This window comes from Cervus canadensis, chromosome 14 (assembly GCF_019320065.1).
Source record: "Cervus canadensis isolate Bull #8, Minnesota chromosome 14, ASM1932006v1, whole genome shotgun sequence".
Taxonomy (NCBI): Eukaryota; Metazoa; Chordata; class Mammalia; order Artiodactyla; family Cervidae; genus Cervus; species Cervus canadensis.
Window position 1 is genome coordinate 18,702,861 of NC_057399.1, and position 27,997 is coordinate 18,730,857.

Below are 27,997 nucleotides of genomic sequence, written 5' to 3' on the forward strand. Positions count from 1 at the left end.
CATAACACGGGAAGCTCAACTCCTCCATGCTCTGTGACAACCTAGAGGGTGCGGTGAGCTGGGGCTGGGAGGGAGGTTGAAGAGAGAGGGGACATATGTCCCATGTGAATTATGGCTGATTCATGTTGTTGTATGGCAGGAACCAACTCAACATTGTAAAGCAATTATCCTCCATTTTAAAAAAAAGAAAAGGCCAGACTAGATGCTACAAAGCTGTGACTGCTAGGCTAAGAAGCCTGGGCCTTTTGAAGAACCAAAGAGGAACATGAAGTGATCATCCAACCGGCTGTGTTGTAGGGGGTGGTGTGGGCAGGTGAGGCTGCTGAAATGACCCTCTGAAGGCTGGCAGAGCTGGTTGTGGCAAGGGGAATGGAATTAAGTGGAGATTCAAGAGATTTGGGGTTGGTACAAACCACAGGGACTTGCAACCATCATGTGAATGGATGAGGAAGGAGGTGAAATAGACTCTGAATGCTATGACATATAAACACTTGGGTGGAGTCCATGGACTGGGCAGTTTTTGCTATTTTAATATTTACTGTGGTTATCAGTCACATCCTGCATTGAGCCCTTGTTTTATGCTCTTTAAACATCACTGAGAAAAGTTGAGGAGTTATTTCTATCCTCCTTTTCAAAGAAAGGGCTTCCCTGGTCACTTAGCTGGTAAAGAATCCACCTACAATGCAGGATCCCTGGGTTGGGAAGATAAGATCCCCTGGGGAAGGGAAAGGCTACCCACTCCAGGGCTTGGGGAATTCCACGGACTATATATCCATGGGGTCAGAGAGAGTTCAACATGACTGAGCGACTTTGACTTCACTTTAAAGATGAGAGAACCAAGCCTGTAAACGCTTAGCCCTAAGCAGAGAAACTCAACTAACCCACCTAATTGGTGTTAGGGCTCAGACGAAAGATCAGTGGGCCCTTGTTACATAATCCAACAAAACATGAAGATAGCTCAGTACTGTCCTACTGGCATGTTTTCAGCTGAACCAGGGCAAACATCATAGAACTTTATACCGTGAGCTGTGTTATAAGGTCGTTTGCTGATACTGTCCATTCCAAGAGCCAGTGGAAAGTTACCGGTGTGCTGAATCATTACAAACATGGATGCAGAGAATGTAAGTCTTGCACTTTTAGTTGAACAAAATACAGTTCACAGGTGCTATTTTTAGACTCAAGTTTTCCCAACAGAAAGTTTTTAAAAGAACAATCTGTCTAAAACGCAGGTAAAGAAATTCACTGACAAAGACTTAGATGTTTTCGGACTTTAATGTCCTTCATATATTCAACATAAAACACTGACAATGGATGAATAACAGGGGAAAAGAGTCTTCAGCAAAGATCTTCCCAAACTCACAGCATCACTGGCCAAACACCATAGACAGTCATGTGAACAAATGAAAGAGGAGTTTAACAGATTTTTAGTTTAACGGCATAACTGAAAAACAATCGATCAACCAACTAACCTTTCTTCTACCCACTGAGAGGAATGGAAAAGGAATCAGGGAGCTTCCAAACCTTGTGAAGTATCTTTAAAAAGGAAGGGGTAGGGGAGGAACACAACCGTTGAAAACAGAACACTTCGATGCACGAGGTTAAGAAGCCTATCAAATTCTCAAAGTCTGAACATATACCCACACGAACTGTATTATTAGAAAACATTAAGTGCACAGAGATATAAACTATGTAGTATTAAAAACAGACCTTGTTATATAAACATACAGTATGCTGCTTTCCTCTCTTTAGGAGAATAACAGTATAAGGAAAGATTTCCAGTCTGCCTTTTAGTCTGAACTCCTAAGCACTCACCGCATGGACGGTGGTGACCGGAATTAATAGCTGCAGAACTCCAGGAGACCCCCACTGCTGTCATCTTGCAAAGGATCAAAATTCAGCACCCAGAGGGCCCCACCCCACCCTCTATGCTGTTTGTGTGTTTCTAAAAATAATAACCTGCCAATTTGCATAATTAAAGCTACAGGCAGCTTTGAATATGAGATCTAAGCAGAAAGAGTATCAGCAAAGACAATATTAAGAGTTTTTAAAAAAACGAGAGGGAAGATGTTTTTAAAGGCTTCCAGTTAAAGTCAGAATTAAGATTTAGTCCCAGTAGTTTGGCAGAGCTGTGGATATGTTGCTGTTTTTCTCTAAAAAAGAAGAATCTATCATATCACTCTAGAAAATGCCATATTTGTTAATATTTTTGTAACCATTCTCAAGTGACTTTCAGCTTCGTTCATTGTTCAAGGGCAGAGTATATACTGGTCAGGATGCGCTCACAGCTGGTGCATCTCCAAAAAATTCTTCATGAAGGCTGCCAGCTTCTGGACGTCTTCGACAGTGACGGCATTGTACAGAGAGACCCGGATGCCTCCCACGGACCTGGAAGGACCACAGATGCAGCCATTAAGAACAGGAGCATCTGGTTTAATGTCAAGACCACCCTCCTTCCAGTCACCCACTCCTTTAAGAGTCATGGCAGCTGAGACCATCGTGTCCAACTTCTCACCTGAGAATACCCATAGGAGGCCAAGAGCTTCAGACATCTCAGTCCTTAGAAATTCTTCCCAACACAGTGAGCATCATGCTCACATGTGACCTAGGTTAACTCAACTCTTTGATGAGCCTTCTGTACAGGGGGCAGAGACCTGGCAGGTACTCTTGTGCGTGAGGACATACATTTTTCATGGAGCCTAAAGGATTAACTACCCTTTCTGATGTCCAGCGGGAACAATAGTGGCTCTTTCTTACATCGGATAGGGTTGTGCCAATTGCACCATGGATGGGATGGCAACCTCTGAGCTGTCACAGCAGAGAGCCTCAAAGGTAATTTTGACCAAAGCTCTTAGAAGATGGGGCTCCATCATGCTCTCAGCTGAGAAATCATGCTAAGGGTTCTAAAAGCAACAGGAAGATTATCCCGTAATAACTGGTCTTTTTCAACTAGTTACAGTAACTGCTACTTCAAGCTGGGTGGGCTCCTGGATGTGTTTTACTCTCTCTGCATCTGAAGGGGCTTCCCTGGTGGCCGAGACAGTAAACAACTCGCCTGCCAATGCAGGAGACATGGGTTTGATCCCTGGGTCGGGAAGATCCCCTGGAGAAGGGAATGACTACCCACTCCAGTATTCTTGCCTGGAGAATTCCATGAACAGAGGAACCTGGTGGGCTACAGTCGATCGGGTCACAAAGAGTCCTACATGACTTAACAACTAACACTTTCACTGCATCTGAAAACTAAACCAATTGTCTGACAAGCTTCTGGATGCAACATGTACTCACCTATGCCCTTTCAAGGAGATCATATTGAGTTCAAGAGCTTTGTCAAGAAATCTTTTTTCTAAAGCATCGTCTCCTTTGGTGTTGCCAATGCGGAATGGAATATTCATCTTGCTTCTATTCTGGGGCTCCACTGGACATCTGAAAAACACGTTTATTGTTGCAGATAATTTTTTGCAATGTACAACTTTAACAAGTCAACAGAAAATTTTTTAAAAACCATTTTCTAGATGCAACAAGAGGTTAAAAATCTGCCCCAGGACATTTATAATTTACTTAAGGAGACCACATTTGCATTTGGAAAAGGGAGTTAGCATTCTCTTATATAACTTGTACTTAATTTCTAAGAGCCTCAGTTTTCTCATCCAAATATTGGGAATATTAATAAAATCACCATTTCAGACAAGTTTTGACAGCTCAATGACACAACATATATGAAGCTTCCAACTCATGGCAGCCACAGAGCAACGTGAATAACCCTTTCTCTACAAGGCTGCAGAGAAGAAAACGTTGGTCGGAATAGTGGCTGTAAGATTTAAAAATGAGCAGCAACTTTCAAAGCACTTACAACACTGTAGTGTCCCAAACCATGTGACCTTGAACAACTTATTAACTCTCCCCGTTGTACCTCTCCATGTGAGAACTACACAACAAAGTATTTGCAGAGAATTTCCGTGGTACGTTTGAAAATGGCCACAAATTCTCTGTAGCCTTCCCAGCAAGAGGTGGGGCCTAGTGTTCACAGCTTTTGAATCTGGGCTGGCCTCGTGGATTTGCTTTGACCAAGAGACAATCTGGAGGGTTAGGGTGGGTAGGGAGGTTCAGGATGGAGGGGACACGTGCATACCTATGGCTGATTCGTACTGATGTATGGCAAAAACTATCACAATATTGTAAAGTAACTATCCTCCAATTAAAATAAATAAACAGTGCTTTTAAAAAGAGAGAGACTGCAACAGAAATGATGCCATGCAACTTCCAAGCCAAGGCACATGCAGCTTCTATACATGTCTTCCTCAAACACTGCTGCTATGTAAGCAAGCCCAGGCTAGCCTACAGGAACAATTGCCCCAGCCAACAGCCAGCACCAGCTGCCAGACAGGTGAGCATGGCCATTTTAGACTCCAGGGGAACCACCAGATGACTTTGGTTGAATAAGTGATCTCAGAGGAGACCAGCAGAAGAAACCACCCAGCTGAGCTCAGCTCAACCTGCTGCCGGAAAAGAATCCTGAGCAATGAAAATGGCTGTGGTTTTAAGTCAGTCTTGAAGTTTTCTGTGTGTGATGCAAAGGCAGACAACTGACACAACTTAGAAGAGTGCCTGGATCACATTCAATGCTATATAAGTATCTGTTAAAATCAAATAAATTTGTCTTTTTATTCCCAGCACCTTGCACGGGGCTCACACAGACTCTCAACATGAACGAGTCAAATTTCATCTAGGATAGGGTAGTATTTGACTTCAGTTTCTGATTTGGAAAGCGAGCAAGCCTAAATTATTTTTCATTGACTACCAAATGAGACAAACAGGAGAGCTGACATGCTGCTCTGAAATACAAGGGAAAATATGTCATAACTCTCTTTCCCCATCATCTCAAGCACATCCTGTTTTATCCTTCCATTTCTACAGGGTGGGATTCATTAAAATTAAACAGCAAATAAAAGCAGTGTGAGGAAGCCCCCCATTAACAGCGATGCTCACCCCTGAGGGCACACACACAGTTCTTGTTAAAGTTAACAGGAGTCAAGTCCAAATTAACAGACAAAAGAGACCCAAGAAGGGAAATCAGGTCTCTGGTAATAGGCTTTGAGCCAGAATTCTGGCCCCCACCTTTTCACAGGTAGTAGGTTTCCTGGTTGACATTTAAATTAAAATTTTAGTGTCTACCTCCTTTGATATTCTGCTGCCTCAGGCTCCCCATGCAAGGGTCCAATTATAGAGCTGGAGCGGCAAAAAGGACATGTGGTTTAAGGGTAAAAAATATTAAAAAGGGGAAGAATTAAGAACCTGGGTTTACAAATCTGTAAACACAAATCTGTATTTACAGTCCTCCCCCACAAATTCACCCATCCTACTGTGAAAGTAGATGGTACCATGACAGCTATAATGTCATAAAACCTAGAAACTGAAGATTAAATTAGCATGCAGCAGATACCTGTACAGTGCCCGACAGTCTCTCTGATGTGGGGCTGAGGAAAAGAAGAAATAGATTAGGAGAATTAGTTGCTCCCAACCTAGCAAGACGGCTATGTAGGGAATTAAAATTGCCCGGGACAAGCCCCGTGGAAGCAAAGAGCTGAGCAAATAATTCTGCCCAGAGAAGGTTGAAAGGTTTCAGAGGAAGGTATGAGGGAGGGGTTAGGACAGGGTGAGGGGAAGGAACAGTGTCTGGCAGAGAGCCGTGTCCGTCAAGCCCTGGAGACCCCAAACAAATAGCAAATAGCAAATAGGGTGCCAGCTGCCTGGCAAGCCCCACCCCAAACTATTGATGGACCCTAATTTCCTTCATCAGACCCCTCCTGAAGGACACCTGGGTGGACTCCAGATTTTCCCCGTTATGTAAGCATCCCACATTGGGCTTGCGGGCACCTGATTTTGTGCACACTTCCACGCCAGGCAGAGTAAGGGCAGGTGCCTAAGGTAAGTCTTTGGTCAAAGTGCAAGAGTTGTGAACTTTGATGGGTGTTGCAACTTCACTCCAAAATTGAACACATTTACACTCGACAGAACCGAAGTGTGGGCCCTTGCCAACACCAGCTGTTATCAATCTTTAGAATTTCTGTTGATCAGAAGGGAAACACCTCCTGGTTTTAATCTGCATTTCCTAAAGAAATTAACCCTTTTTATCTATTAGCCAGCTGTCTCTTCCCAACTGTCTGCTCATACAGTTAGAGACCACCTCCGGCCTTGGTTTGTTTTGGTTTGGTTTGGTTTATCCTTTTAAATTTGCGGATTCTTCCCTATAGCAAAAGTAACCCTTATAAGTTATATGCTACCAAGTTTTTCTTATATCTATCATTTTGTTTTGTTTATGATGTCTTGAACTGTAGCAAAGTTTCAAGGCTTTTGAGTTTTATGGCTTATTTTGGAAAGCCTCTGTACACTCTATACGTAAACAGAAATTCTTTCCTGCATTTTATATGTATGTCTTGCATTTCAATGCATTCACATCTTTTTGATTGATTACAATTTATGTATAGCATGATGAAAATATATAACTCTAGTTTTTGTTTAAATAAATTATCAGTGCTTCAATCAATTGAAAACATGTTTGTTTTTTTTTTTGTCTAATGTAAAATGCAGGGACTTCTCAGGTGGCTCACGGGTTAGGACTTCCCGCTTCCAATGCAGGAGGTGTGGAGTCAATCCCTGTTCAGGGAAATAAGATCCCACATGTGGCCAAAAAATAAACAACAAAAAAAACCAAAATGCAACTCTCAAGTAAACAAAAGTTGGTGAACTTTTCCAGTTATCTGTCTTTCCCTCTGCCAGTAGCTTGTATTTTAATAGATCATATGCTAATATTACATTTTACTAATGTTCACGTTAAACACTTTTCAGCTATCCTCTTGCACTAACTTTCCTAGTTAAACACTGAACTAACTAATATTTATTAATGTTTGTGATTATTGTGAATTGGATCTTCCCTCATTTTTTACTGTTATCTCTGGAACTTGGGAAAGTAACTGACTTTTATACATTTCGATGTAACTGATGACAATTCTGAACACAATCGTTTCTAATCTTTTCCACTGATTCCTGCATTTTGAATAGGAAGTCGCATCATCTGTGATTTCTGTTGTCTGCTTAGTGTAGTAGTTAAAGGCTCTGAGACCAGCCCCACCGACTCTCCCCACGTTCACACCCTGTCGGATCCCACCTGCCCTTTGCACCTGACCCTAACCTGTCTGTGCTGCTGTAAAACACTGTCTGCTTACAAAGAAGTGAAAATAAAATGTACTAACATCTGTGAAATGCCAAGAGCTCTGCCTGCTTTATTTTCGGGTTGTCACTGGGCCCATCAGGTGCTTCCCTCTCTCCTAAGGCCTGGTTCCCATAGGAAGTTGATGAGAAGAGGTGACCTCTGATCTGAAGTGGATTCTACCACTTGGACATCTTTAGCATGCTAAAGTTAGTATCTAAAACATTTTAATTTGATACGTGACGCAGGGCACCCAAATCCAGTGATCTGTCACAGCCTGGAGGGTTGGGGTGGGGAGGGAGGCGGGGGGGGGAGTGGTTTCAAGATGCAAGGGACACATGTATGCCTATGGCCAATTCATATTGATGGATGGCAAAAACCATCACAATACTGTAAAGTAATTATCCTTCAGTTAAAATAAATTCTAAAAAATTAGTATCTAATACATATTAAACATAATGTGCCAGGAACATCTGAGGTGCTTTCCATAATAAACCACAAATAATATTAAGAGCTAACTTTCAGGAACGCTCCCTACCTACCAAGTACGGTTTCTCATGCTTTACACAAATGGCCCAGAGCAAGAGCCCTTAAACCCCTCCACTATATACTCTTGATTCATACGCATTTTCATTTAACCCTCATGATGGTCATAATATTCTATGGACTTATGTCCATTGTACAGATGAGGAAACTGAGTCTAGAGCAGTCAGGACACCTGCCCAAGGCCACATGCTAGTATGTGGCAATGCGGGGCTTCTACGGCCAAGATACTACACTGCCCACGTGGGCTCAACTCACAGCCAGCCCGCAACTGTGGGTGGTCAGGCTATAGAATGAACGGGGACTTCAGTAGCAGCCCTCTCAAGTCTCTGAGTCCCCGGCCAGGAACACTGGCAGAGCTGGTCCAACCCCCAGCAAACTGCCCAAAACTGTGTTCCATAAAGGGGCTGCTTTACCAGGCGGGGGGGCACCAAACGGGGGACAAAAATGAGGAGCAAAAGTGATGGTAAATGGTAAATTCCAACTCCAGGTCCCTTGGTATTCCTCTTAGAAACTGCTCACCTCTCCTTCAGGGCCATATTTCCATAGCAAAGAATTTCCTGAAAATCCAGATGCACACAGAGACAGCTCGTGAGTGTCCAACTGCTGAACAGGGGTGACGGGGAGCAAAGTGTACTCCTGACTATGGTAACAAGGCTCCACAGGAATTCCATGAGCCAGGATGACATTTTCTGGGCAGGCGGCCCAGGGCTGAATGGGAGTTCCCAGAAAGTGGTTTATTCAGAAGAGGATGTAAGTTCGGGCTCAAAAGGCTGTTCATAAGTGAATGAGGAGTTTCGCATGGGAAAGTGATCAGATTGCCCAGGAGACAACCCACCTGCCATCTTGGCTTTGGCGGGCTGCCTTCTGGAAGATGCTGGGGGGTGTTTGTATTTAAAGGATCTCAAGTAGGGGGAAGAATTTCTGGGACTTTTGGTGTTCCTTCTATACTTTATTTTCTTTCTAATGATTTCTTCCAGGGGCATCACCATACTTTCTGTCCTCCCATTTTGTGCCTATACATTTCCCAAGAAATACATGAAGTCAAACGCTAACAGAAAAATTGGTCTCCCCTTCACAATAGCTGCCACGTGCTCTCACTCACATTCATATACTGTGCACTCTTAGGAAGCCAGGAAAAGGAGACTTATTCTTCTTGGTGACACCAGAGCCTAAAGCCAGGTTAGCCCAGAGGAGTGCTCGGGCACCATTCACTGGAGGGCTGGATGGATGGATGGGTAAATGGATGGTAGATGGATGGGTAGACGGAGGGTGGGTGGATGGGTAAACAGACAAATGGGTAAATGAACTAATGAATTAAACATGTCTTCAGACCTTTCCACACTATCTTTTCAATCCCAGCACAAGCCATGCCCTCTAGGCAGCCCACTCTCTGCTCTCCAAACATACCACTTTCTTCCCTCAGTGCTTTACAGAGGCCATTCTTTGCCTTCTTAAAAATTTATAGAAGAACTTCTGCCTTCTTCTCTGCCTCATTCTACTCCTGCCCAAGGCTGAAGCTCATCTAAAAGCCCTCCCAAAAAACAAAAAAATAAAAAATAAAAGCCCTCCCTTCTCCTCCAGCCAAAGCAGTATCCTCCTGTCCTCAGCTCATGACTCATCATTTAGCCCTTGGCTATCCTTGGACCATCTATTGCCAATCACACATGTTGAAATGGCTCTAGTAAGTGCTAGCGGAGTACTCTAGCTTCACCTCTCACATATCAGGATGTGATCTAAAATGGAAGATTCCCAGGGGCCAAGCCACAGGACCACAGAGAAGGCAGAAATGCGTAGTGGGGAATCCCTTCCCCCAGATGGCGTACGGAAGAGGACCCCAAAGGTTAAGTCATTCAGCCAAGCTGGACTTCCTGAGGGCTTGTGGCTGCAGGCCAAGAACTTACAGGAGCAGGCAATCAGCTAAGGGCAGAGATGACAGCAACCGTTATGGCCCCAAAAGTGCACCCCCACCCCTCACCCATGGTTGGTTATGGAGACGTGTTAGCAAGTCCTGGGTGAAACACACAGCTCTAAGTCAGGTTTGAGGCATCTTTTTTTTTGGCCTTATGTGGCCCACCAAGTTCTCAGTAGGGAGCGAACATTCCTTTGTTATTGTCAGCTAGATGTTTTTGTTACAACAGACGGAACTCCAGAATCCGAAGAGTAGAGACCACTAAGAAGGGGGTCCTGGCTTGGTCAATGAGAGTATCTATGCATATGTGTGTGGAAATGGGCGTGCAGACACAGCATAAAGTCAGATCCTCCCACAGGTGTCCCCACCTTGAAGGAAGGGAAAGCAAATGAAAGCCATCACCTGTTAAGTTCTCTGTGTACCAGACACTATAGTAGGTACTTTATATGTGGCATTTTGGTGAGAGGCCTGTTGTAGGGGGTTGAATGGTGGCCTCTGCAAAGGTTTATCCATGTGCTCACCTCCACATTCACCTGTGAATGTGACGTAGTAAGAAAAAGGGTCGGGATTTTCCTGGTGGCCCAGTGGCTGGGACTCTGTGCTCCCAATGCAGGGGGCCAGGGTTCAATCCCTGGTCGGGGAACTAGATCCCACATGCTGCAACTAAGACCTGGAGCAGCCAAATAATTAATTACTGCAAAAGAAAAGAAAAAGGATCTTTGCTGATGCAATTAAGCTAAGGATCTCTAGATGAGATAAATCATCCTGGATTATTTGAGTATATCCTACATCCAATGACCACCTTTGAAAGACAGAAGAGAAGATACACAAAGAAGGAGAAGGCCTCGTGAAGCAGAGGCAGAGACTGGGGTGAGGCAGGAATGCCCAAAGCCCCCAGAAGCTGAAAGAGGCCAGGAATGGACTCTTCTTGGGAGTCTCTGCAGGGAGCAAAGCTGTGCTGACAGCTTGACTTTGAACTCCTGGACTCCTGATAACTGAAAATAAATTTCTCTTGTTTTAAGCCACCAAGTTAGCGGTACTTTTGCTCTAGCATCCCTAAGAGATCAATACAAGGCTCATAGATTTTCTGGCGCTGGTCCAGGGGTCAACACATGTTCATGAATCAATTAGTCACAAAGACATTTAACTAGGAGTCAACTATACCAGAGCCAATTCCATTCACTGACTACAGGCCTGGGATTGGAGAGTTTGTCCTGTGATAGGGGAAAGAGTAAACTTTTCTAAAAGGGTAAATATCCCAGAGAGGTCAGGAGTGGCTGCTTATACCAAGGGTCTCCAGTGGAGTCCTGAGACAAAGCTGAGAGTTTCTAGCATGTTCGCGTTTTGTCCCCAGGGACATAGAGAGGCGGTGGTAGGGAGAGAGGGGTGTGCAGTGTGAGCAATTTCACCACCAGTGGGAGACAGGTCCCAAAGCCCGGTGTTCCTAGGTGGATGCAGGAGGGAAAACTTATGTGCCTCACGCTCCTGGGAACTTCAGTATCTCACAGAAAGATGGCTGCATCCATGTTCCAAAACCAACACAGCATAAACACAGTTTTCAATTCACAAGAGGCAAAATGTGAGATAAAAACCATCCACTTACACATAGAATCCTTGCGAATTATCAATAATATCATAAATCATTTGCGATTTGATGGAGCTAAGCTTCTCCATGGCTGCTGCCCCGCCGTTGTTCTTAATCCACTCCAGGACCAAGCCCATGACATAGATGCTAAAAGAAAGAGTAAAAAAAATACATATTATCCATTTAGATCAGCTTTGCATAAACGACAAGACATCTGAGCAAACTGAAGCTGTACTAAAACAGACTTAAAGACACCATTAGACAAATTATTTTTAAAAGAGAAAAAATTTCTTTAAAAAGAAAAAAAAAAAACTGCTGAAGGGAATTCCCTGGTGGTCCAGTGGTTAAGCCTCGGAGCTTCCAGTCCACGGAGCGCAGATTGGCTCCCTGGCTGGGGAACCAAGATCCCACATGGCACACGGCACAACCAAAAACTGAAAAACACAATGGTTCGAAGGGCTCCACGTGTACCTCACTGAAACCCCACGGGGCAGGAACAGAGGTCTTCTGTGGAAAAGACACAGCTCGAGCTGGGCATATGGAGGAGGCCAGCTATGCCCTGTCTACGAGGGGGGACAAAGGTTCCCCAGAGGAATTTGTGTAGACTTAGTTGCTGGGTGTCCAGGTCCAGTGAAGGTCTGGGGTGGGGACCCGCCCCCCCAAACATAGCTGCTGCCTCGTTTATTAACACTGTGACAGCGTGGGGAAGGGAAGACACTCTTAACACAAGAAGCTTGTCCCAAGGAAGTCCAAGATACTGACTGGCCCCTTCATTGCCTCCAGGTGGCTGGAGAACTGTGGTATTTCCACCCCCAGAAGGTAGCAGAAGCCAATGTGGGGCTGCCTCCAGAAGCTTCCCCAGCGGCCTCCCCACTTGGCCCTGGAAGGAATGAGAAATGGTGTCCAGGGCCAGAGGGGAGGGAGCTCAAAGCAGAAATCAGCTGCTGGGTGTTTACAGCCTCAGCTGAAGCTCTCTGGATAAAGACTGAGAGATCAGAGGGGCAGAGGAGAAAGCGAGGGGAGGGAAGCAACATTCAGCAGGCCAGGCGCCCTGTTGGCTGCCCTCCCTTTTACTGACTGATCAAAAAAAATCTGAGGCCGGAGCTGCCATCATCTTATTTTACAGATGAGGAAACAGGCTCAGAGAGCTTGACTCTGCATGATTTTTACATCCAACAAGCAGCTGATAAAGCAGGATTCCAACCCCAGCTGGTCTGATTCCAAAGCGCCAGTTCTTTTCACAATAACAAAGGGGCTCCAGACCCTCAACCATGATTTCACCTGCCCGTGGGCCGGTCAGGCTGGCACCATGGCAGCTGCTGCGGGGGCGTAACAGCTCACACGTGTGTTCCAGATAAGGTGTTCTCCCACTTTCCTGTAAGATGCTCTAGAATTTCCATCTAACCCCAAACTGCTCGTTCCCCCAGGAACCACATAAACCCACCGTGCCACATGATCCCAGCAGAGTCACCTGTGAGTCCTGCCTGTTCAACAGTACATGCTAGTGACTGAGCTTCACTTCTCACTGCAGCTGTTTTCCCAGGGTTCCCAAGCTGCTACTTCAGTCATCACATCACGGCTTCAACAAAGGCTCAGACCAGGTCCATGGTCCCAGCCAGACCTCAGCACCCGCACACTTCCCTCTGGTATGTGACTCAGCCCCATACCCAGACTCACTGCCCATGCTCCTGGCTAATCCTAATGAGATCTGAGCAGCACAGTCAGCAGAGAACCCACCCGTTTTACAAGCCACCCAGAACTAGCATCCTTAGCTTCTGTCTACAAAGCCTCAGAGTAAGGCAGATGGCTTGGAAGGAAGCGGGTTCTCCTGGAGACCAGATGCCCCAGAAGTGGAAGGATGTCTGGCCTCATGACTCATCCGGAACCCCTAATGCATAGCTAACACACGCTTCCACTCCCATACCATCCAAAATCTTCAAAACACAGGGGCCCTAAGATGCTTATGCAGCCTTGCAACTTGGTCTCCATTCTCCCCACTAACCAGGGTATCCCTTTTAACTGATGTATTGTCTTCACTTCTAAAATGCCACCAGCTTAGGACTTCCCTGGTGGCTCAGACGGTAAAGAATCCAACTGCAACGCAGGAAACCCAGGTTTGATCTCTGGGTTGGGAAGATCCCCTGGAGAAGGGAATGGCAACCCACTCCAATATTCTTGCCTGGAGAAATCCACGAACAGAGGAGCCTGGAGAGCTACAGTCAGTCCACGGGGTTGCAGAGTTGGACACCACTGAGGGACTAACACTTTCACTTTCTTTTCATACAAGTGTAAGTGTACTGTCTAAGCCTGTGCGTTAAATGACTATAGAAATCACAGCAGATCCATTCTCTGAAACATCACACAGCAATTCAAAGGGGAAAAAAGGCAGGCATTTGTCCTGACACAGCCGTGAAATTCACAGTACATTGCTGGGTGGAAAAAGAATTCACAAAGCAGCCTGTAGGGTAACATTTCATTTGCAGAATTAAATATATGGCTCTATTTGCATCTGCTCTGCCCAGCAAGCAGTTAACAGTAGTTTCGCCTCAGAAATCTTTGCCAAGATCTTGTGTTAACTTTTCTAAGCAATACAAAATGCTTTTTGGGCACTAGAGATTAGGAAAGCACCCCAGAAAGCCCTGGAAACTCTCCCTGGCTGTTCTGAAGGACTAAGCCTCCTGGGCAGGCTCACACTCCCATTCTGATAAGAAAGATGGCCCAGTTTAGTGGGGAATATTTTGTTTCTCACTAGCTACTTTACTTCATACTATAGATAAAACGAATTTATACTTACAGGTCCCGTTAGTCATGGAAGAAAATCTGCCTTAGAGGGTTAGAAGGGAAGTTTAGGAATCTGTTTGCTTGTCCACAAACTGGGCTTAGTGTTAAACAGAATGTCCACGTGGTCCTTTATTCCACCCCAATTCACTGCTCAGGGTTACAGGCTATTATGTGAAGGCCAGTTGTCCAGCTGAGTTCAAACAAACGGCCCAGGGCCTCTGGTCACTTGGCTCTAATTTTATTAGAAAAAAAAAAAAAGAGCTTCTTTTTTAACTTGGGACATTTTCAAGGACTTCCACGTGATACAAAGTTCTGAACTGTTCTGGGTGCCTTATCAGCTCACAGCCAGGCCTGGGGAGGGTGTCATGCACAAATCCTCCTCTCTCCATCCGATGCTTGTTCTCACTGGGAGAGCTACAATTTTCTAATCTTAAAAACACACCAAATGAAATCTTAGTTTTTCAAGTCATAGACTGAAGGTGGCTACTCAATCACACAGATGCTTACTGTTTTTCCTTTTCTCTTCTTTTAGAGTAAAAGAATCCAAGACACCAAGGGGTGTCCTGGGTCAGAATATATTTAACCCAATCTCTTTTGACCTCCGCATTTATATGATTCTCTCTTTTTTTAATTGGTGTGTAACTGCTTTACAATGTTGTGTTACTTTCTGTTGTACAACAAAGTGAATCAGCTACATGCAATTCTGATCAAATATTCTTGTCAGCCCTGCCCTGAGATGGCCTCAGTTTTCACTCTCCTGATCTGTCTGGAGAAGAAACCTTGCTCTTTTTCTCTCCTTGTGTCTGTGTGTCTGGCTCAGCTCCCTCCTTGGGCAGAGAGGCTCTAGGCAGGGAGCCAGGTGACCAGGCTGACCCTGCACACGGGACTGGTCAAGGCCTGGGGTGGAGGCCTGCACAGGCGCTGGGAGGGGAATGACCCTCAGCGAGCCACTCAAGGAGGACTTTCTCTCCCTGCCTCCACCAGGCCTGAGTCCAGACATTTTCATTTCCCATTAGACAGACTCACCTGTTAACTCACAATTTCTGCTGACTTTTAATATTAGCAGGCTACCTTTTAACACATTCATTACATTTTTTTAAAAAAATTGACTTCGAGGTCACTCACTCACATAGAGAAGGTGCCAGAGGGTAAGAGTTCATCCTGCTCCCCCAGGCTGTGCTGATCAGAACTGCTGGCCTTCAGGGCACATCCAGGGCCAGGGCTTTCCCGGCCCTGCACACTTTCTCGATCCCAGAGCCTCGGTGGTCTCTGCCTCTGCCTGAAAGACTCACGTGCCCGAGACCAGACCCTGGTGGCTTGTTCTAACAGGGAAGGACTGAATGCCTCCCAGCACCTCCTGCCGCGGTGTGGCCTGGCTCCAGAGCCCCTTCCCCCGGGGACCCAACCGTCCAGCACTTCTCGGCACAGCAGGGCTCGCTTCCCAGCTGGCCAGTGGTCGCTGGTTTTTCCACTACCAGAAACCCCAGAGACAAGACAGGTGGGCAAGACAGGTTCAGCCCTGCCCCGCAATCCCCACCAGGCACTTCAGAAGCACTTTCAACCGGAGTGAGGCAGAGTGGGATTGACAGGCGACCAGGAGAAAATACCAGACACCTCCATTCCCTGAGGGAAGCAGGGGACACAGACTAAAGAGCTGCTGCAGCCTACGTGAGCCACGCAGAAAACCAGCAACAATTTCCACCAGCATTCCAGCTCTGGAGAAAGCTCTTTTCTTCCTGTGCTAAATTATATGGAAGGAGTGTCTTTCCCACAGGCTGCGCCTCGGACCACTAACCAAGCCCTGGTCCCCATTGAGCCGAGGCCTGCACTGGCCCAAGCCCCTCTTCATATGCTCTGTTATGAGAACGTCCACCATCACTGAAAAACTTCAAAGAGCTGGACTCCAACAGCCATCCATTCTCCAGAGACGGGATCCTTCCAACACAAACCCACACTGGTCATCTTGCTGGTAAAGAACATGAAGGTACCGGGGTACTTATCCAGGCTTTCAAGTCAGACCGCCTGGGTTCAAACCCTGCTGGTAAATAACAACACAGCACTAACATTTATAAGCCACTGAGGGCCAGGCATTCGCTAAGCACATTTTGGTGGTGGAGGTTTAGTCGCTACAGGCTCCTCTGTCCATGGGATTCTCCAGGCAAGAATGCTGGAGTAGGTTGCCATGTCCTTCTCCAGGGGATCTTCCCAACCCAGGGATCGAACCCAGGTCTCCTGCATCGCAGACAGATACTTTACTGCCAGCTATGAGGGAAGCCTCCAAGCACACATTAGACACATATTTTAATCATCCAATCCTCATCGGCAACTAATTACTTTTGGAGAGACCAGATGCACAGATAGATTAAGCAACTTGCCTAAACTCACACAGATTGTTAGTAATAAAACTTATCAGGCTAAATCCTAGGTATCACAAAGGTTTTCACCAACTACCTGTGTCTGGGAGTTAAACGACCATAAGGTGGGATAGCCTTACTCTCCCCAAAAGTGCTATGATGCAGACTCTGACTAGGATTAACAGGAAGCCAGGCTAACAGGACCCCTGCAGACTGGGTGAAAAACAGAGAAGTCTTTGTTCCAGCCAGTGTGTTCAATGCCAAGCAGTGGGCTTCAAGCAGGCCCAGGAAGGGAACGAAAAAGGCAGGTAGCCCAGCCTTTGAAAGTTCTTCTCTAAAGTTGCAGTGCTTGATTGAGATGCAGGCATGACACTTCATGTGCAGAAAGCTTTTGGGCTAATGGTGAACCACATCCCAAAAAAGAAAGGCAAAGGAAAGCTGATCAGACAGTTCACAGAGGAGGATGAGGAAATGGTAAGCTGGGCAGAGAATCCTGAAGGACATCTGGGCAATTAGGTTACCAATTCACAGAATCATGTCCAGCTCCAGAAAGTCACCTCGTATTGATGGGAAATACTGAGACCCCCCCCTTCCCTGGTCCCCAAGCCACACCCTGGAGTTACCTGAAACAGGGAGGTGTGTTGTACAGGGAGTTATTTCCAGCCTGCACTTTGTAATCCAGGACTGAGGGGCACTCTTTGAGGGCAAACCCCAGCAAGTCATCTCGGACGATCACCACCGTGACCCCCGCAGAGCCAACATTCTTCTGGGCACCAGCAAAAATCACACCAAACTGCCAAAGAGAAAATCTGCTATTTTAAACATACTTGGTCATCTTTCATAAATGTATGTCAAATTCCCCATTCTCTTTCTAAAACACAGTTTTTATAAGGAAGTAACTCTATTTTAATCCTGTTTAGAGCAAATTCCCCTTTCTAAAGGACTCTCTATCTGGACAGCAAATCAATACTTGTGAGTTTAGAGCCTGCAGATTACAAATCTGCCTGGTCCTTCCCAGGAAGAGGCCAGCCCAAGCCCACCACAGTGAAGACCTTGTATCTATTCCTCTTCGCTCTATTACATCTTTTTTCTACATCCAAGCCCATCTTTAAAATAAGGCTGCTGTCCTTGGTAACCTAAAGAAACCAATTTTTAAATCTATTTATATTTGTATAAAGGGACAATCATAAGACACTGAGAAATGAGACAACCTGCCCAACAGAGAAAAAAATTCAGAAAAAGAGATGTTTTAAGGTACTTTGGGACAATTTCCATGTAAGATATAGAACCCTCTTCCATGTCTCCCCATGAAACCTTTAGGAAAATTCAGCAGCATCCCACAGGGGAGGAGGGGCAGAGCCTGGCCCAACAGGAAGAGGTATTTTCACAATTGACATTGTTCAGAATTGCCAGTGTATGGTAAGTGAAAATAAAAAGTAGGCTATAAACAAAATATATATATTCACACAACAGAATATTACTTAGCCTAAAAAGAAATGAAGTTCTGACATGCTACCACAAGGGTGAATCTGGAGAACATTATGCTCAGTGAAAACAAGCTAGACAAGAAAGGACAAATATTGCATGACTTCACTGATGGGAGGTTATCTAGACCAGTCATGTTCACAGAGACTAAAAAAAACTATATATATATATAGAGAGAGAATGGTGATTGCCAGTGACTAGGGGGAGGAAGGACTGGGGTTGTTGTTTAATGCAGACAGAGTTTCAGTGGGAAGAAAAAGTCCTGGAGATGAATGGTGATGAGGATTGGACAATCATGGATATGTACTTAATGTCACTGAACTGTATGCTTAAAAATCGTTAAAATGGTCGATTTTATAATAAGTATATTTTACCAGAATTTTTTTTAAAAAGGCACATTACCACTTAGTTTGTTTTAACTTCCTTACAGATATCACCCTCCTAACCCCTGCCCCCCGCCATGTTGTGCAACTGTGGGTGCCTCTCCCACTGCCCACCCTGGAGAGCCACCTGGAAATCTCCATGTCCTATGGATGCTCTTGGTGCTGGGGTGGGTAACAAGGTAAGGCCAGACTCCTTCATAGCCCCCCAAGTTTGGATAATGCATATCTTCCCTTGACAACAGCAAGCAATTCCCAAGGTGTCAATGAAAAAATTTCTAAAAGCCACTCTCAGAGGCAAGTGAATTCCCCCAAGGACTCAAGGATGACCCTGTGAGGCAACTGTCAACAAAGGGCTGTGAACGTCCGGATGTAAATATTCTGACAACCAAGGTCGGCCCTTCCCTGCCCTAGTATGTGTTAAAATGTCCTTAGAAAAACCAAGACGCTGGGTTCCCCCTGACCCAGGCCTCTTTCACGCTTTACCTTGGAGACGTCCACTGGCCTGGACAGGAAGTTTGAGGACATGTCGCAGACCAGCACCGCTCCCTTGACGTCAGGGATAAAGTCAAACTCCACCCCATGCACAGTCTCGTTGGCGCAGTAATACACATAGGAGGCCTCCGGGTTGAGGGTCCAGGTGCTCAGATCTGGAATTTCTATCACAGGAGACAAGTTAGGGACTCCACGTTTCCTCCCCTCTTCCCTTAGGGAGACGGGAATCCACCACTTATGACACCCCTCGCCTAGGAGGGGAAGACAGATCCCAGAGCATTCACAAGCAAAAGGCATCTTACTCATCCAGTGTTACAATCACCACCAACATCCTAAAAGGATGCTCCATCTCACCCTTTGACTTTTACTGGGGGCAAATAATCTTCAAGAATGGTGTGGTAGGTATTTGGGTTCTTCCTTGTCACCCAGCATCCAACATCCTAGGTCCACTGACAGTGTCCTTTAGGTGCCAATCTCCCTCACTCTCAGCTCATGTGATTCCAGTAGAACCAATTCTACCCACAGCCCTGAAGGTAGAATGCAATTCAGGCAAGGCCGCTTGACTGATTTGGAATGGGACACAGGAGACATGAGACTTACTGGGAATGTGTGAGCAGAGGCATTGAAACTTGGGAGAATATAAGGCAAGGAGCAGCTGCAGCCATCTTCTAAAAAGGAGGGGGCAGCTTTCCTGACTGTGGAGGAGACAGAGGGACACACCAGGACCAGGACACTTCCTCTCACTGTAGGAGCGGGGGCCTCGATTAAGTCATACCTAAAGCCAACCCAGCCCCTGGGTTTTGCAACTAAGTTAGCAGCTCAGGTAGAGAGGGAAATGGCAACACACTGGAGTATTCTTGCCAGGAGAATTCCATAGACAGAAGAGCCTGGTGGGCTATGGTCCATGAGGTTGCAAAGAGTCGGACACAACTGAAGCCACTTAGCAGGCACGCACACAACAGCCTAGGAATACTCTTTCTGCAGCAGCCAGTTAGTAATCTTAACAGGAACAGGCAGCCAATCTAAATGGTATCAAACGGGGGAAGAAAGAATCGCCCAGGGCAGGGGTAACCTGCTAGCTAAGGAGGGATCACCCACTCACTGGCCAGCATTTCACAGACCAGCTCAGCTACCAGCACCTACTCGTGTAACTCCCAAGTTTGGGGTGGACGATATTCACAGTTCCAAACTTCTTGGCTTCTTCTGCAGCCTTAGCCGACCAGGATCCTGTCACCACGTAGTCAGCACATCTTCCTGCTTTCAGGCCAATCAGGTTTAAGGGGACAGCACTAAACTGGCCACACCCACCTCCTTGTACAAAAATCACTTTGTAGTTGTCCGGAATGGCTCTGGGCAGAAGCAGAGGTGACAGTAAACAGGGTCAAAGATCGAGAATGAGTGATGCTCTTCCAGCACTTTACCCTGGGGTGGGCACACTATAAGAGCAATGGTAAAGCCCCACCTCTGCCTTCCCCACATCAGTCACTTATCTACTCAGTTTCTTGCACAGATATTTACCGGGCCCCACAGTGGAAGTCTGGGTTTCCCTGGTGACTCAGATGGTAAAGAATCTGCCCACAACGCAGGAGACCTGGGTTTGATCCCTGGGTTGGGAAGATCCTCTGGACAAGGGAATGACTACCCACTCAAGTATTCTTGCCTGGAGAATTTCATGGAAGGGGAGCCTGGCAGGGTACAGTGCATGGGGTCGCAAAAAGTCAGGCATGACTGAGTGACTAACACTTTCACTGACTTTTCATGTTGAAAGCCTATGGTTACTGTTTCGACAGAATCTTACTAACACCCTGCTGTTCCTTTAGGGAAGCATTGGCTACCACTCTCAGTCCAGCTGGTTCAAGGGTGCCCAATCCCAGCTCCAGGGGATGAGCACATGACCCACGCTGGCCAGTGGGGTTTGGTTCTGAAATCTTGGATCCAAACTTCTAGAAAAGAGAAGCTGTTTCTAATTGAGGGAAAGAACTTGTAGGAGCAAAATCTGCAACCACTGGTGGCCATCTGATAAAGCCAACACATAAAAAAGCAGATCCAGGAGACAGAGGAAAAGACCTTTCTTACATCATGTGAGCTCCTGCACTTTTCTGTCCTATGAAGTAATACATTTATTTATTTATTTATTTATTTTGCTTAAGCCAAGAGTTGGGTTTCTCACTTTGCAACTAAAAGTCCTAAAAGTATACATGTGCTGGTCCATGCTATGAATCAGGTGAACAGTGGAGAAGGATCTTCCATAACCCTTTAGACCTATAGGCATGTTTCACCTACCCCATATATACTGAGATTAAGAGTGAAATGATTTGATTCCAGCGTGGAAAAGTAAGATGATGATTGGGATAGCCACAGGCCATGGAAACTGGACCCGAGCTTTTGAGCGGTGTCAGAGCTTAGGAACAGGTTATGTAGAAGGCAACAGACAGGTGACAGAGCTCCAGAAAAGAGGCTTAAGGAAAGCCGCAAAGAGCTGGGTAATGTGAGAGGGTCTTGGGCTTGCCAGCAGGTGGGGTGGGGTGCACGTATCTGGTTCTGAGATGTGCCTGCCTATCTCCAGGGCTCTGGAGAATAGCAGAGCACGCAGACAGGCCTTGGGAGGCTCTAACCATCAAGTTCTCGGCAGCTGGGAGGAGAGCAGCCCAAAGCAGGGTTCCAGGTTTATGTTATTCAGATGCAGTGAACGAGGCCAAGAACTGGATGGAAGGATACCAGAGGTCTGGGTACAGGGGTCCAAAGGGATTGGCCCATACACTGAGCCACAAGTCCAGGCTGGAGAGGCTCACAGCTCTGTGGGTCAAATGGCACGTCTCTGGGCCAACATTCCAAGCATTCATGAAGGACTGGATTGCTCCGTGAACATAACGGGGACCCAGGAGGCAGCCCCGCATGCTTAGTCAAACAGATGATGACTGCCTCTGATGTGCACATTGCCATGGGCTTCTAACACTCCTCAGAAAATGTCACTAAGCCTGCCCCATCTGAGGCATTTTATTAAGGCAATTTACAGAGCAAGTTATTACACAGTTAGTACAAATCCAATTTTGTTAATGAAATAATGCAAGGATGAACCCTAAAACTTTAACAATGATTACTCCTGACTGGTGGGGTTATGGACAATTCCAGTTAAATCTGTGAGTTTTTTCCCCTAAGCTTCCCACCATGAACATGCACCAGTGTTATAAGCAGAAAACAAATGAGTATTTTGTTTTTAAGGTGACCATATTTGTATGTCCATGTGAGTATATAATGCATAAAACTGTAGCTTAAAGCAACAATCTATTTAAGAATATAGTTTCTGCTAGGTAAGAAAAGCAGTGCAGATAACTAAGAGAGTTCATTTGAGGAGCAGTTTCCAGAGTTCATAACCCTTAAAATTGCCCAGAGTCTGTTAAGAATGAAGTTTCTAAAGAGGCTGTGATTCGACAAGTCTGGGTGGGGCCCAGCACTTGAATTTTTTAATATTTCTCCCAAGAGGTGATTCTGACAGATTGTATGAGGCACATAATTTAAAAGCCAGTGAACTAAATTACAATTAATTATGCTGACAAAGTTGACCACTTGTCATTTAAATCCCTTCTAATCTAATTTAACTTCAGCAGTGCTGAAAAATTTTCCCAGATATAATGATTTCAAATCTTTGGAAAAACCACATAAAATAAAAATAAACACACAAATGCAGGATGAGGATCAAATGAAAAGCGTTATGTACTGATCTAGTGAATCTGGGAGAATCTTTAAAAAGATCTTTTAAAAGAATCTTAAAAAGATAACTTTTAAGAATGAAATATTCCGAACACATAGCAGAATGTAGTAATGCAACATACACCTACGTATATGGATTGCCAAACAAGAAAAACCCAACTTTGTCTTTAAAATTTTATACTTACAACAATTCCCGTACAAGGTTCTCTGTGTTATTGATAATCTTAGAGAAATCTGATGACCTGTGGCTCATTTCTGTAGAAGGAAAAATAAATAACAATTTAAAAAATTCCAGTTCAAAACCAAAGGAACAAAAGTTATTGAAGATGTAACTACAAAATTTGCAAATAAAATAACAATGGGAAATGTCAGTTATTTTGCATACAAATGATGGACCACACATTTTAAGAGAAAATCCAAATTGATTTTCAAACTGCAAACATTTTAACTTTATTGTCACAGCAGAATGATCTTTTTCAAATGGCGATAGTCACTGACTGAGCCATTTGCTAATTTATTCTTCAGTCTCTGATTTCTCATCACTTTCTCACAAACAAGAATTGTTTGCAAAGGCTGCCCTTTAGGACTACAGCACAAAATGCCATACTGTGCTGTCCCTTCACAGAAATTTAAGTACATGTCACTTAATTCAAATTAAGGAACAAAATTTAATAGCAATAGCACACAAAGTTAACCCTACGATCTCTTAATACTCTGTAGCCTCTGGAACTACCGAAAAAGAAAATTAAAATTTTTAAAAAGGTACATTTTAGAACTCAAAGGTCATCTTTCCTAATAACAGAGGGGAGAGAAACAATGGAATTATTAACATGCAAGATCTTCCCAAAAAGGCTTGTGTACTTCTATACATTCAATGAGTTCATGTTTAAGAACAGCAAGAACTGTAAAAAGAATGTGAAACAATATTATAAATGTTTGGGCACTGTTATGCAAATGCACAGAATCTTTTGATCTCGGATCTTATGTATAGCAAAAACCAATTATGAAACGGTAAGCTGAGATGTATAAACCCCTCACCAGCATTTATGTTGATTTCAAAATTGCTTTGATCAAACATGCCACAGAAGTTATTAAAATTTAAAAATATATCTACCAACGCCTATGGGAAGACCCAGTAGAAATTCTAGGCTTGATGATGCATTTTAGTAGGTTCCCTTTAAATCCTGGACATTAACAACATCCAAAAGTAAATCTTACCAAGAACACTAATCCCAATTCCTTTGTAGTCTAATAACTCTTTTTGCATCTCTAACAACACCTAGGGAAAAAAATAAAAAGAAAATAGGATGATTTCAGTATGCTGTGCACAAGTCTCTCTGGACACACAAACTGCAAAAGAGGAGGGGCAAGGAGAAGCTCCACCCTCTGGGTCTGTGAGGAAGCATCTGTCCCGGCCACAGCCAATCGTCTTTCTCTGCCTGTTCCCACAGAACCCCATGATGCAACTTACACTCAAGTTGAGTATGAACTTATGAAATGTGACTGATTCTAAGATACAGTTTTTCCAAAGGCACGAATTTAGAGATAAAAACTCACTTGAAGGTAAAATAAAAATCAAGTGGTAAGTTTTCTAATAACAATTCGTTACCTGTCAATATCCGTTAAAGAATAACTTTGGGAAAAAATCTGATTCCCTAGAAAATGTCCACTTCACAATCGCATTTGCGACTCTCACAACTGCATTTGCCACTCTCTGAAAGCAAAAGCACAAAAAGTTCTGGGTATAGAGGACAACAAAAAATAATTCATGCCCAAATTAAACCGACAACTCAATTTTCCATCTTTTTGGTATACTGGAATGGGGGGGTTGGGCAGGAAGTAGGAAGCACTTGCTGTGAATTAAGACTGGGCTGGGATGCTTCCCAGGCAAAGAATCAGCCAGCCAAGGCAGGAGCATGGGTTCAATCCCTGGGTCGGGAAGATCCCCTGCAGGAGGAGACCCACTCCAGTATTCTTGCCTGGAGAACCCACGGACAGAGGAACCTGGCAGGCTACAGTCCATGGGGTCTCAAAGAGTTGGCCACGACTGAAGCAACTTAGCATGCACACACACACACACACACACATACATGTACTTATTCCATCTATATATTTCATACACGTTTCAGTAAGAAGAATAGAAAGCCCTTATCAGAGATGCATGCTGCAGTGTTTACAGGAGTGAAGTGACATAATATTTGGAACTAGCTTAAAATTTATCCAGAAGCAGAAGGGGGAAAAGGGGGTATAGGGGAGGGAGTGCCGAAATAAGATTGGCAAAATGTCCTTAGTTGTTAAATCTTGGCTGGGTCTATAAATTTCATTATATTATTCCCTCTCCACCTTTGAGTATGAGTGAACTGCCATAAAGTAAAAATATCAGAAAGAAAAGCTCTAAAAATGTATACAAAATAGGTGAGACAAACCCTTTGTAGAAGCATCCTGCCATCAAAGGAGGTTGCCTTAAAATACACCAGCTAAAGATCTCATAAAACATAACCTAAACTAGATCACAACCTGTATGAAAAAACAGTTCGGCAATAAAGAATTAGACAAAAAAAAAAAAAAAAAGAAGAAGGCTTAAGAATTTGTCATCGTTTTTGTTGGACACATTAGCACTGGCTGATCAAACTTATAGTGAATCCTTTTCTTTAGTATAAACAAACATCTGTGATAATCATCCTTGAACTTCTTTTCAGACTCCCTTCCTCTTATAGAATTCTATTATAGTATTCTCTGGAAAAAAAAATCTATAAAGGTTTATAACCAAAATCATTATAAAAAGCTTTAAAGACTTCTACCCAAAAAGCATACCCCTCTAATCAAGTGAAGTTTATTTTTTTTCAAACTGAAGAATGCAATCATTTTGTGGATCACAACCAATATTTTTTTAATGAACTAGAATAGACCAGAGCAGAATAGAATATTAAATTGTGTATGTTGTAGTCATCAGGCTAAGTACTTCATAAACTTTTTGTTTTAATTATGTGCAGGTACGTGCTCACTTCGTGAAATATATTTTTCATTATGGTTACAGTCAAAAAGAAGTTTGCAAAACTTCTCTAATCTTTATAATTCAACTAACTCAAGAAGACACATAAATAGAAACAGCTGCCCCCTCCCAGGTTAGAGAGCACATATGAAGGCATAAATCCTCCAGGAAAATAAATAATAAGTAATTGTATTACTGATAACAATTATCTTTATAATAAATGCAGAACAAATTACACAGGAAACAAATATGCAAAAGACTCCAAAACATAGAGGGGGAAACCGGTGAGGGTAGCAGAAACGTTTGCATATTTATGACAGGGAATCCCACCTAAAACAGACTGCAATAAGTAAGAAAAAAGTAAGCCCTGTACTCTCCGCTACTCTGAGCACTGAGAAAAGCAAAATGTTCTTTCCCGTCTAAAATTATAAAAATTCTCTCTTCTTAAGACAACACAAAGAAGGCTCTGTCCCAGGGATATTTCCACTCTGTTTAACAATAGATAATTGAAAAGCACTTGGCTATGTCCCATGTTGCTACAAGGTATTATCAGAGTTATCCTGGTTAGAAAAAGCAAAATGTAACAGCAGGGGCAGCTGGTCAACGCGTCCAAGGCACATTAGAGACCAGGCCTCCTTCACAGCTGGGGGTTGGGGAGAAGAATGCGGTTGAGGGGAGTGGGTATTGAAGGTTAGGGAAGGAGCTGGAACCCGGCTGGGGGCTGGGAAGGCAGGGAGTGAGTTACACTTGCACTTGAAAGGTCTGGTAATGGCCCGGGGGAGAATTCAGTCATTCATTTGCTCCAGAACAAAGTGAAGCGAACTGGGCTAGCTGCCCGGTGCCTACCAGAGCTTGAATATTAGAATGCCTTTAGGGTACACGCCAGTACAGGGTGGAAAAATCTATGCGTGAAACAGAGCAGAGAAGAACAGCTTTAGGGACGGGTGGAGTCTCTGAGAGGCAAAGAGGGAGAGGCTGGGCTGGACTGAAGTCTTTTAAACTTACATTTTTGAAAAGCAATGTTGCCAAGTGCTAACTGAAGCCAACACTGCTCCCGAGGGGTTTTGCACGGGCCTCTAGTTTACGCTTCGCTCCAATTAACACGATCCCCATTCACCACTCATTCACCATGTCCATTCACTCATCCACTCAACACTGCCTGGCTCGCAGCACTGCTGGGCAAGGAGACTGCACAGTTGAGAGCTTTTTCTTTCCCGCCGCACCCCCAGTCTGACCCGGTTGAAGGCACAGCGCCTGAGTTTGCAGGTGTGTTGCGCAACGAGCCAGCGGGTCCCCGGCAGGCCGAACTCAGCACGCGGCGCACCACTAGCCGGCGCCAGGGGCAGCTGAGCAAGCAAACTTCAACAAGTTTCCTTCTCCAAAGTATTCTTCCAAAGGCCCACCCGCGACATAACCTGAACTGGGCGTGCACACTCACGCAGAGTATTCAGGGGACTCGGGGAGGGTAGAGGAGATCCGAGCTCTCCACGCAGGGATGCACGGCCACCAACGCGCCTGCTCCCGCCTGGAGCGCAGTCCTAGCGCGCGCTCCCTGGGACTTACGGAGCGCGGCAGCTTGGCAGGCCCGGGTCCGAAGTTGACCACCGGCATCCCGGAGTCCATGGTGCTGCTGCAGGCACGGCGAGTCAGCTGGAGAGGACCTATCGATTGGCCAGCGCGGGTGTGCCGCCGGCGAGGACTCTCCGCTCCCTTTCAGTTCCCAGAGGCGCCCGTAGCGGCCTGCGCTATCGCTGGCCCTGCGCTGATTGGTTCGCGCAATGGGACTCGCATCCCCATTGGTCGCGCTTCGCAGTCACGGCTCCTGAGCAGTTGCTCCACCTCGCGTTTACTGTTTCAACCCTTTCTGATCAATGCAAGGCGCGCGGGAGATTGCACCAGCCTGGCGGCTCGGCTGCTTGCCCGCCCGAGAACCGTGGGCGGCTAGAAGCGGTTGCCCTTGCCAACATGCGTTGGCACTTCTGCACCCTTGAGGCCGGTTCCAGTCCTCCAACCCTGACCTCAGACCCTCTCCGTGGGCTGCACGGGGAGATGCGGAGTAAATCATTCCTCACCCCCATCCAACTACATCTTCACCAGACCCCAGACCGTAGACTGGACTGTGATGCATTTGTTTGAGTCAGCAGTCATTAACTCACTAAACTTTCCTAAGCACCCCCTCCATGGGCGCCAGATACTACAGGGGAGAGGCAGAGCCCCCAAGGATGGAACTGCAGGGTGAACTATGGGAGATGAGGTTCTCTGCAAAACATCAAGGGGCCAAGGGTTAAAGCAGGATTAAGAGACGTGGGTTGCCAAGGACCCTGAGAGGAGCTTTGACCTGGGAAGTCCTGATGCTTCCCAGGCAAGTCTTAAGTTGCTGATTCTCCGTTTCCCCTTGTGAAAAGAGCGAGTTGGAACCTGGCATTACCTCTCGGGTTTCCCCGGCGCTGACAAGCTGTGAGTTTAGAAATGTGAGGAGATATTAACAAGAAAGCGATACCTCTGGGGAGAGTCAGCCCAAACCAGGCCCAGGCCCAGGGCCAGCACAGCTC

The 27,997-nt window shown here is 45.2% G+C and overlaps 1 protein-coding gene across 1 annotated transcript; it reads right to left on the reverse strand.

Moving 5' to 3' along the window:
- Window positions 1–1,253: 1,253 nt before the first annotated feature.
- Window positions 1,254–27,177, reverse strand: LOC122453185 (phosphoserine aminotransferase). Its single transcript, XM_043487069.1, has 9 exons — window positions 27,009–27,177; window positions 23,672–23,732; window positions 22,639–22,708; window positions 19,886–20,091; window positions 18,734–18,906; window positions 17,006–17,175; window positions 11,266–11,394; window positions 3,286–3,423; window positions 1,254–2,385 (listed from the first exon to the last, which is right to left on the reverse strand). Exons 1-9 carry the CDS (start codon window positions 27,066–27,068, stop codon window positions 2,280–2,282), a joined length of 1,113 nt encoding a protein of 370 aa, XP_043343004.1. The 5' UTR covers window positions 27,069–27,177; the 3' UTR covers window positions 1,254–2,279.
- Between the last annotated feature and the right edge of the window lie 820 nt (window positions 27,178–27,997).

Excerpts from the sequence above, each read along its gene's own strand:
- LOC122453185 (XM_043487069.1), bottom strand. The coding sequence starts at position 27,068 with ATGGACTCCGGGATGCCGGTGGTCAACTTCGGACCCGGGCCTGCCAAG. Across the intron at positions 20,092-22,638 it reads AACCTTGTACGGGAATTGTT|AGCCATTCCGGACAACTACA; the intron begins GTAAGTATAAAA and ends GCTTCTGCCCAG. Across the intron at positions 3,424-11,265 it reads AATTCGCAAGGATTCTATGT|ATGTCCAGTGGAGCCCCAGA; the intron begins GTAAGTGGATGG and ends CGTGTTTTTCAG.